The 12,185-nt window shown below is 32.9% G+C and overlaps 1 protein-coding gene across 1 annotated transcript; it reads left to right on the top strand.

Annotated features, from left to right (window-relative positions):
* Window positions 1–7,070: 7,070 nt before the first annotated feature.
* On the top strand, window positions 7,071–7,938 carry LOC140878310 (uncharacterized). Its single transcript, XM_073281912.1, has 2 exons — window positions 7,071–7,160; window positions 7,276–7,938. The coding sequence occupies exons 1-2, from the start codon at window positions 7,071–7,073 to the stop codon at window positions 7,936–7,938; spliced, it is 753 nt and encodes a 250-aa protein (XP_073138013.1).
* The last annotated feature ends 4,247 nt before the right edge of the window (window positions 7,939–12,185 follow it).

Here is a 12,185-nt window from a genome sequence, read left to right as displayed (position 1 = left end):
AACAATCTCTAAAATGAAATTCAAGAAACGAGTTCAATTTATTTTATTTTTAATATATTTAATGAAAAATTAAAATAAAAGCAAAGAAAAAGTAAGAAATCAAATTATAAATATACCTTCGTTTTGTTTTATGTATTTTATTTTTAAAATGCATCGAGTTCAATATAATATTTTGAATTTTAATATCCAAAACCAAAATAAAAATTTCCAGTTTTGGTTTAACTTTATTTTTATATTCATTATTTGTATTTTTTTCTTAATTTAATTTTTTAATTTATCTATACTCTTTAAAATTATATGGACAAAATGTTGTAATTGTAAAATATATTAAAAAAACTCTTAGGAGTTATATATAATTTTTAAAATTAATGAGTGTAAATGTGATTTTGATACAAATATGATGAGAAATATATCTTTACTTAGATTTTTTTTATTTTGTTAAACCTCGTTGGAAGTGTATAATTAGCATGACATAAAACTATATATTATATTAAAATGTCAAAAATATACTCATAAATTGGTGTGTGTGTGTGTGTGTGTGTGTGTGTGCAAGTGTGTATATACATCACAATTGACCTGTAATAGTTTATTAAAAGTTTCATCAAGCTTATTCAGATCATGACTTGGCTAGAATTTTATTCAAAATAAATCGAAAAGATAGTGTATTCAAATTCTCATGACATAAAAATAAATTTTTATTTAAATCTTAAAATACATTACCTTTATACAAAAATAAAATTCAACATAAGATAAATTTGTTAATTTAAAAGAAAGCACAAAATTACATGTAGATGTTGTGTTGATTTGATGAAACTTTGAGAAGTGAACCTCAAAATGAAAAGATTGGGGAATAAAAACTCAGCTAATGACTAGTTCATATCAAATAAAGGCAAATTCGGATCTTTTCAGTTAAAATGGACAATAATTTCCATCATTAAATATATTATATTGAGCGACATATATATCTTATTTAATTTGAGGTCTGTTTCATATATATATAACAATCAATGTTATTACGTAATTTGGTCAAGTATATTTATATATCCTGATATCTGGGTGTATGCACGTATTCGGTATTTGTACAGTTAGTCTTTTGTAATGAAAAAAAGTAAATAGTAGAATTAAAAAAAAAAAGACAAAAGTCTACACAGTAAATACCTCCATTCAAATCGAATCTTTCATCCATCCCGACAAAAACATAGGATAAATGCACTAACAAGGATATTATATTTCATTAGTATCAAAAAAAAAAAAAAAGGATATTATGTTTTAGTTGTGAGGTAAAATAGGAAGTCGGCCAAAGTGCCCGATTATGCACGTCTCTAATTATTGGATGCTATTGTGTTGCTAAATGCTAATTGGTTTATAATTAGTGTGCGTATATATATATCGTGGAAAGTTAATGATTTATTAGTGTTAATGATTAATTAGTGTTCTGACGTACGTGGTAAAGTCTTTTTTTAATTGATTTATTATATTCAAAGAGGAATAATTTCGTAATTATGAAATTAATTAGAAAACAGACTGCAATTAAAATCAATAGAGTCAAATGATAAAAATACAAACAAATAGGGATATGATTGTACAAAAAAAAAAAGAGCCACACTACCTTTACCAAATGAGATATAAAAAAAAATTATATAAAAAGCAAAAGAAAAAAGACAATGAGAAAAATAAAACCGAGTATCCTAATAATTGTTAATCCACCATTGTTGAACAATTATTTCCATCCGAAGAAATGAGTTAACGGCATCAAAGATTGCTTCTTCTTTTATTATTAGTGTTGACTTAAATGTCTCCTCACTCTGAAGTCTCCTCCATTGATACCTGCCTAGCTATATGTGTAATCACACACACACACACACACTTACTTATGATACGACTTTTATTGTTTTGATTTTCAAACAAAATGATATGACTTTTCATATTCTCATATACCTGTCGAATTTGAATAATATAACGTTACATTTAAATCAAACATAATAGCCTTCTCGATACTACGTTTGTTAACTACGTGTACAATTCGTGATTTTTTGTATTCTAAATTCTATATATAATTATTTAAAAAAAATTGAAATGCTCACACTGCCCTAAAGCGTAAGTTGAAGATTAATATCAGTACATAAAAATGGAAACAAAAATGGTCCCAACCAACATCTCATAGGAATTAATAAATATTTACATGTTTGATGAATTCGTTGCAAATCATGATCTTATTTCATAACTGAAGAAAAGGAGAATACGTAATTTATCAATAATTTTGTCGTATAATTATACATTATATTAGATAAACTTAATTTTTAATATAACTCAACACTGTCTCAAATTTGAGACTTTTAATGCCGAGTCTGATGGTTAAAAAAAAAGATGACACGCTGATAAGTAATTAATTCGAACTGTTGACTATTTGGGAGATGATTAATTATTTAGCTGGTGGTGCATATTTAGTCAACAGACCAAGGATCAAGCCAGGTGTTGCAACCTTGAGTGGCAAGCTTGACTTGAGTCCCATTAATAATTATTTCTCACTCAACCACCATACCAACCTCTCCTCTCCTCTCCTCTCCTCTCCTCTCCTCTACTCCAACTATTCTATTTTTTTTCTCTTTTTCCCCATCATATAAATAAAATATTTTTTTTATGTCACGATAATTAATTTTAAAAAAATTAATATCAAAGTATTTAAAACACCATTTAATATAATAACTTATCTTTGAGACGGCTTTGTCACTACATAAAAAAAATAAAATAATTTGAGTAAGTAGAATGTAATAAGAGATTCATTTCATAAAATCAATTCGTGAGATAATTTCACAAGAATTTAACACAAAACATATCTCGTATTAAAGAAATTTAAGATTTCCAAGATATGCTAACATATTACTCGTGTATATATATATTAATCACATAAAATAAGACATTAAAGGTATCGTTTTGTTCATCATATTAGTAATATATGTATAACTCATCATATCACATCTCACGTTTTTTTTATCATATTACTTATTAATATATTAACTATTTATTTTACATCAATCAAATCATTAATTATTTATAATACATAAATCAAATCATTGAATTTAAATTACTATATTATCCCTTATAAATAATATAATTTTTATTTTATTTATTGTTAAAAAACAAAATAGTCATTTAATAGTTTTATATAAAATTTAATTATTCAAATCAAATAAACTATAATCTATCAATTAAATCAAATATTAATTATTTTAAGTATCATTTCTTATTTATTTTTTATTACACTATATTACTTATCTATGTATTACTTATATCATCACTCAAACTAAACGGTGCGTCAGCCACAAATTAAAATACCGGATCAAATTTCAAATAAAATAGAATTCAATGTTGTTTTATATTTAATTTATTTTACTCATAAAATCGATAGTAATTAACAGTCGCGTTTACAATAGCAAAAAACCCTAGAATACACTAGCCTAGCCAAAGGGGGTCCACGTGTCAAAAAAATAAACCGCAGGTCATGTGCGTTTCTGTGTAATATTCGACCACGTGGCTTTGGTAACCGACAAAGCAATGGTGTATCAAACTCTTGACGGCGTCAACGAGGCGTTAAGCTAAACCCTGGTTAGGTTTTAGCGTGGGTTGTGGTTCCAAGTCGGGTCACCAAAGTGATAAGGTACCCAAACAAACAAACAAATAAATATTATTTTATATTGTATAATATCATACAAATAATAATAATAATAATAATAATAATAATATTATTATTATTATTATTATATACACGTTTTGATTTTTATTATTATTTTTTTCTGTGAAGCGGCTGAGTAATCAATAAATTAAGTTGTGATCATCATTAAACTTTATATATATTTAGATTAGAGAGGTGGAACGCTGGGAGATAAATGACATTTATGTATGTAAACCTAAATTAGATAGTTTTACTAAATCACGTAATTTTCAAAAAACGAGGACACGATTGCGATCTTACTAAGCCTAATGGGGACATAGTTTTTTAGAAACGAGACTTAAAAGTAATTGTACATTTCCAATTGAATTACCTGTTTATCTCATTAACTCGTGTTAGGAGATCGATCAATGAAATGGTCAAGTTTTTCTCTCAAAATTTGATTGTTTTTTCCATGTATCAGTATCTATTTAATCATCTTTTTTATGTCTAATTTTTTGCTCAAGTTCTTTCAAGGATTGATATCATGCAACATTTTCTAATCCAAGTATATTGATTTAAAATCCTTAGATTATTTATCCATCATCATCCAATCCATGAACCAAACGATGTCTTAGTGTTTATCTGGAAATTTTCATTGATAAATATTGCAATAAGGAATATTGATTTACATCAATAAAATGTTATATTTCTTGTCAAAATAATAATAATAAATTTTTTTTAAAACAAATAACAATAGTAATTTTGAAATCGAGTTACGCAAAGATGTGTACGATTACAGTGTTGTACAGCGTTCACAAATTTATCATTTAAAAAGGTATATGAAATGAATTATATTATCACTATGACCTCAAAAAATATATATATATATTGTAAAAATATTGGGCACGCAATTAATCTTGGCCCCACTCGAAAAAGTAGCCACAAAATTGAATCACATACATGAATCTTCCACCTTCTAGGCTTTACCAAGTTCACTTACATACCTATTAATGAGCAATTTCCTGTTATTATTATATTATTATATGTTATTTAAAGAGAAACAAGTCACAAGTTTCAAATTTCGCAACGCGTTTTTGGATATGAAATGTCTAAAAAAAAGTTATATAATTAGCGTCTCCTCGGATTGTGTAGCCTGCCACAATATCACTATGTATTTTCCAATTCCTTTCATGCGTATTTTTCACTTCAACAGTGGTGTGTATGAATTATGATCCATAGAAAAAAAAAACGAATAACTTAGTGCTTCTTTTTTTTTCTTTTTCCATTTTACGAACCAAAAAAAAATTAAAATATGGATTTATCACTTCATCCAACTTTTTGAGTCTGAAAAAGTCAAAAGGAAATACTACTATAATTAATGAACAAACAAAACACTTTATCCTATATTAGTGCCAGATGACCTATATGCATAATGTGTAGGGTTGGGGAAAAAATATCGAAATATCGGAAAATTGTATCGAAAAATTACCAAAATTATCGAAAAAAATCGGTATACCGAAAATTTCGGTTTGGTATCAGTATCGGTATCGGTATGTTAAATTTTTTTTCCCAATATTTCGGTATATACCGATATTCCAAAAAATATTTTTTTTAAAAAATATATATATGAAAAATTTCGGTATACAAAAAAAAAACTCGGTACCGACTTTTTTGCCGGTATGCCGAATTTTTTCGGTATACCGACGAGTTTTTGGTATACCGATTTTTTTTTAAATTCGGTATAGGTACACGGTATAGATTTTCGTCATACCGAAAGTTCGGTATACCGAAAATTCGATATGCGGTACGGTATCGATATGAAAAAATTCGATACCGATTTTTTCGGTACGGTATACGTTATTCGATTTTCGATACGTATACCGTACCGACCCACCCCTAATTATGTGTGTCTCACATAATTAATGATTCGCGGGTTTTGCAGCTTCTCATATCGTCTAAAATTTGTTATCCTTGTTTTAAAAAGAGTAAAATTTCTTCGCAGATATTAAAAAATTAATTATTGTGTATGCGAGCATTTGAGTGAAAAATATATATATATATATATATACATACACTGATTTTGATTTTGATGTTACGAATACCATATATGCTCTACGATTTCATTTTTTTAAAAAAGAAAAGAACTTCACTTCACACCATTTGATTCAGCGTATGAACATAATATTACAGAGAATAAGAACTAAATCAAGAATCAATAAAGTGTATTGCGAGAAAATTGTAATATTCCCGTTACACATATTATTTGTGTAATATATATACTAATATAGTTGTGCATGTAAATAATAATATAAGGTAGTATTAATATTACTTGTATTATCCCGATTAAATTCCTCCGGTAGATTGGTCACCGGCCAGTACTAGTCCCACTTGCAAAAAGTAGATCCCCATCGGCTCTAATCTACGGCGCCAATCGGGACTCTATTCCCTTTCAATTCAATCTATATAATCAATTCAATATGTTCCTTAATTTATGTTTTTGTTTTTTGTTTGTTGGTATTTCGTTTTATGTCACGGTCTATTTTAGATCTGCAATATAATAATTGAATGCGTCGAAACGTTTTTGTGGGGTATTGATCAATAAACACCGATGAGCTCTAGCTAGCTAGCTTTTGTTCTTTTCTCGTAAAATAATTACCAACATCTTCGGGGAGAAATTAAATTGTACGTACTTTCTTTTTTAACATTAATTAATATTTTAAAGAGAGGAAACTAAATTAATTAGGAGATATACAGAACTTATGCTGGAGTTGGGGAAGAGACAGTCAAGTCCATCTTTATTCCACTCATATTTTCTTTTTTGCCTTGGAATAATATATTCGGAAATGCAATCAATGCCCCCACTTACAAAAGTAGATGGAGACATCCCGAATTATTGATTTTACGACTTTATTCCATTTTATTACATTTGCTATTCACTTTTGTATGTTTCCGTTCCAAGTTTTTTTAGTTTCTTTTTTGCTACATATATTCGATCACGGCTATCTATATATTTCCCTCGGCACTCTTTTTTTTTCCATACACATTGATCTCGAATCTACTGTTGGAAAATGTGTTGGAAAGTGGTGAATGAGATAAATGCTCATTGTCCCACATTGGTAAAATAAGGGAAAGGATGACAATATATAATGCCCAAGTTTGAACAATGGGTTGGGGTCCCAAAGGATACCCATGTTTGTTCAAGGGAGCGGACCTAGTCTAGGCTAGGTTCGAACCATTAGCCACACGCGCGCGCCGCCGTCCGACCGGCACGGTCACGGGCTTGGCTTGGCTTGGCACATGTTTAAATTTTTTAGACAAATAAATTAAATATTTATTTTGCATGTCAGAACAGTGCAACGTGACTTTTGGGCTCGAACCAGTGCATCTCTTCAGACCGAACCATTGCAACTTTTCGGCCATGCATGCTCCAGTGTCGATAAACCATTCTGCAGTGCTGCTGCTCAAAGTTGGAAAGCGTTCTATCTTGGGAGACTTTTTGCACAATCCCGTTAGCACCTAGGCGGTCTGCCTTTGATGCATGGTGTCACAGCGACTTCTTGTGCCGAAATTACATACTGAATGGGTTGGACAATACGCTGTATAGTGTATATTCTGCAACCAAGACTGCTAAGGAACTGTGGGAATCCTTAGAGAAAAAGTACAAGACAGAGGATGCTGGCACGAAGAAGTTCGTAGTCGGTAAGTTTCTCGAGTTTAAAATGGTTGATGCCAAGACGGTGATTAGCCAAGTGCAAGAGTTCCAAATCATCCTACATGACATAATGGCTGAAGGGATGATGATCAGCGAGTCCTTCCAAGTGGCTGCATTAATCGAGAAATTGCCACCTTTATGGAAGGAGTTTAAGAATTATTTGAAGCACAAACGCAAGGAAATGGGGCTCGAAGACTTGATTGTCAGACTGCGAATTGAAGAAGACAATCGAAAAGCGGAAATCAAAGCTGGTAAGATGCCGATGGAAGCAAAGGCAAACTTGGTAGAGCCGAATGCTATGAAGAAAAGGAAGAAGTTTGGGAAAGATGTGATGCAAGGGAAAAATAAGAAGTGGAAAGGCACATGTTGGAACTGTGGAAAGTCGAACCACAAAGCCAAGGATTGTCGCTTACCGAAGAAGGACAATCAATACCGGGCAAATGTGGTCCTACACAAATCTGTGCCTATTGATTTGTCCGAGATAGATTTGTCAGCAGTAATCTTTGAGGCTAACATGGTTGATCATCCCAAAATGGTTTATCGACACTGGAGCTACACGACATGTCTGTGCTGACAAGGATCTATTCTCGAAGTATACTCCTATAAGTGGACGAGAGCTCTATATGGGTAACAATGCTACTTCTAAGATCGTTGGACTAGGCAAAGTGGTGATCAAGATGACTTCGGGAAAAGAGCTTACTCTCATCGATGTCCTCCATGTTCCGGACATAAGAAAGAATCTTGTATCGGGGTCTAGACTGGTCAAGGCCGGATTTAGAATAGTGTTTGAAGCCGGCAAAGTTGTAATCATGAAAAATGGACAGTTCCTAGGAAAAAGATATATAGAAAAGGGACTGTTCAAAATGAATGTAATGACTGTAATTCGTGATCTTGAAAGTAATAAAGTTAATGCTTTGAATTACTTGATTGAATGTTCTAATTTATGGCATACTAGATTAGGACATGTTAACTTCAACACTTTGCGAAAACTTGGAAAACTAAATCTTATTCCAAGGACTAAGATTGATTCAAACTATAAATGTGAAGTATGTGTTGAAGCTAAATTAACTAAAGTACCTTTTCACACAGTGAAAAGAAGTACAATACCTCTAGAACTAATTCACACCGATGTTTGTGATTTAAAGTTTGTACAAACTAGAGGTGGGAAAAAGTACTTTATTACATTCATAGATGATTGCACAAGATTCTGCTATGTGTTTCTTTTAAGAAGCAAAGATGAAGCTCTTGAAGCATTTAAGACCTATAAGACTGAAGTCAAAAATCAATTAGGCAAACAAATCGCAGTGATAGAGGAGGTGAATATGTTGCTCCGTTTGAAGAATTTTGCAATGAAACTGGCATTATTCATCAAACAACTGCTCCTTATTCACCACAATCTAATGGCATTGCGGAAAGGAAAAACCGTACTTTGAAAGAAATGATGAATGCCATGCTAATAAGTTCTGGACTTCCCCAAAACTTGTGGGGGGAAGCAATACTTTCGGCAAATCATATACTTAACAAAATTCCACATAAAAAGAAGGATGAAACTCCTTACGAATTGTGGAAAGGACATAAGCCCTCATACAAATACTTGAAAGTGTGGGGGTGTTTGGCGAAAGTAGAAATACCAAAGCCAAAACAAGTGAAGATTGGACCTAAGACTGTAGATTGCATCTTCATTGGATATGCAAACAACAGTAGTGCATATAGATTCCTAGTGCACAAGTCAGTGATTCCTGATATACATGAAAATACAATTATTGAATCAAGGAATGCTGCCTTTTTTGAGAACATCTTTCCTTCTAAGGAAGAGAAAGAAACGAGTTCTATTAAACGAGCTCATGAATCTACAAATGAGGAAACTCATGAAAACGAAGAACCAAGGCGTAGTAAAAGAGCTAAGATAGCTAAAACTTTTGGTCCTGATTTTCTAAGTTATGCTATAGAAAATGATCCAAGGACTTTAAGTGAAGCGCTATCCAGTCCTGATGCTCCACTTTGGAAAGAGGCCATAAAAAGTGAAATAGATTCCATCATGCAAAATCATACTTGGGAGTTAGTAGATCTCCCACCGGGAAGCAAACCTTTAGGATGCAAATGGATCCTAAAAAGAAAATACAAAGCTGATGGATCTGTTGAAAAATACAAAGCAAGGTTAGTGGCCAAAGGATTTAGACAAAAAGAAGGGTTGGATTTCTTCGACACATACTCACCTGTTACAAGAATAACGTCTATTCGAGTACTTATAGTAATTGCTGCTTTAAATAATCTCGAAATACATCAAATGGATGTTAAAACGGCCTTTTTAAATGGTGAGTTAGAGGAAGAAATATATATGGCACAACCTGAAGGATTCATTGCTCCCGGTCAAGAAAGAAAAGTGTGTCGACTCATTAAATCGTTGTATGGGCTAAAACAAGCTCCTAAACAATGGCATGAAAAATTTGACAAAACAATGATGTCAAATGGATTCAAGATTAATGAGTGTGATAAATGTGTTTATATAAAAGGCACACATGACTCATATGTAATTGTTTGTCTATATGTAGACGACATGCTCATAATGGGTAGTAATCATGATATAATCATGAAAACTAAGAAAATGTTGACAAAACATTTTGATATGAAAGATATGGGAGAAGCAGACGTTATCTTAGGAATTAAGATTGTAAAAGCGCCTGAAGGAATTGTCCTAACACAATCTCATTATATTGAGAAAGTACTTAGGAAATTCAACGCATATGACGTCACACCGTTAAGATCACCAGTGGATTTAAGTTTACATTTATCCAAAAATCGAGGTGAACCCGTATCTCAACAGCAATATGCAAGGATAATTGGGAGTCTAATGTATATTACAAATTGTACTCGTCCTGATATTGCATACTCAATAAATAAATTGAGTAGATTTACAAGTAATCCTAGTCATGATCATTGGAAAGCATTAGAAAGAGTGTTTAAATACTTAAAGTACTCAATGGACTATGGATTACATTATAGCACATATCCTTCCGTACTAGAAGGATACTGTGATGCAAATTGGATATCCGACACAAAAGACTCTAAGTCCACAAGTGGATATGTGTTCACCATCGGTGGAGGAGCTGTATCATGGAAATCCTCTAAACAAACGTGTATAGCTCGTTCAACTATGGAATCGGAATTCATAGCTCTAGACAAAGCGGGAGAAGAAGCGGAATGGCTTCGTAATTTCCTAGAGGATATTCCGTGTTGGATGAAACCAGTGCCAGCAATTATGATACATTGCGATAGTCAAGCGGCTATTGGTAGGGCACAAAGTAGTATGTATAATGGTAAGTCAAGACACATACGTCGAAGACATAATACCATTAGGCAGTTGATCTCAAATGGAGTTATCGCAGTTGATTATGTAAAATCAAAAGATAACTTAGCCGATCCGTTGACAAAAGGTTTAGGACGAGATCAAGTTAACTGCTTATCAAGAGGAATGGGATTAAAACCTACAAAATTAAAGAATATTCATAGCGGAAACCCAACCTTGTAGATTGGAGATCCCAAGATCTTGGTTCAATGGGACAATTAAGTTATGAACGTTCACGTGCACTCAGAACTTTGTTCTATTCTCATTCCTAGGATAAAAGTGCAACCTGTGCAAGTAGTGAGGTTAAGTTTTAACAAAACTTTTAATGATTCCTATATTTCTTTATGAAATAGGGTATGACAGGATACTCATATACTAGGAGGTCACCTATTTAAGTGTGAAGACGGGCCGCTTCAACGAAACACTTAAGAATCCAAGATGTTGTCCAGGGCCAAAATGGACAAAACCATGAGAACAAATAAAGTGTGAGAAAAATTATTGTGTGAATACTGTTGTCTTGGTTTACATCAACGGCTGAATAGTTCAAGACATCACGTTCACTAGGCAGCCTAGTAAATCCGATAGTATTTCACTAAGGAAGGTTCAAAGCCGCAAGCTACCTCTCCCCATGCAATAATTTTTCGTAAGAAACTCTGTTTTAGCATCTGCATACATATTCGCATAAATCACATTCATGTGGGGGATTGTTGGAAAATGTGTTGGAAAGTGGTGAATGAGATAAATGCTCATTGTCCCACATTGGTAAAATAAGGGAAAGGATGACAATATATAATGCTCAAGTTTGAACAATGGGTTGGGGTCCCAAGGGATACCCATGTTTGTTCAAGGGAGCGGACCTAGTCTAGGCTAGGTTCGAACCATTAGCCACATGCGCGCGCCGCCGCCGCCGTCCGGCCGGCACGGCACGGCACGGTCACGGGCTTGGGCTTGGCTTGGCTTGGCTTGGCACATGTTTAAATTTTTTAGACAAATAAATTAAATATTTATTTTGCATGTCAGAACAGTGCATGCAGAAACAGTGTGTCCTTTCATCCGAATCAGTGCATCTTTCCTTGTGAACGGACGTGAATTTTGGGCTCGAACCAGTGCATCTCTTCAGACCGGACCATTGCAACTTTTCGGCCATGCATGCATCGAAGGGATGCAACCGTCCGAGGCAGCCGTCCAACATCTATAAATAGATGGCCCCTGCATTCATTCCAACTCGCTCATTCAGTTCTTCTCTTCTCTCTTGCATACTCATATATCGAGTCTGAGTTTTCTTAAAGCACTTCTGTTCGAAGTTCTTTGAGTCTGCAGTGCTGCTACTCAAAGTTGGAAAGCGTTCTATCTTGGGAGACTTTTTGCACAATCCCGTTAGCACCTAGGCGGGGCAAAATTTGTCTTAAAGAAAAAGAGTTCAACTCTTGGCTCGCTTTTAATTGTGTGGTGGAAATTGTGCTTACATCTACTAC

This window comes from Henckelia pumila, chromosome 2 (genome assembly GCF_033568475.1).
Source record: "Henckelia pumila isolate YLH828 chromosome 2, ASM3356847v2, whole genome shotgun sequence".
NCBI classification, from domain to species: Eukaryota; Viridiplantae; Streptophyta; class Magnoliopsida; order Lamiales; family Gesneriaceae; genus Henckelia; species Henckelia pumila.
The sequence above is the reverse complement of the archived record's forward strand: the minus strand, read 5'-3'. Positions and strand labels throughout refer to the sequence as shown.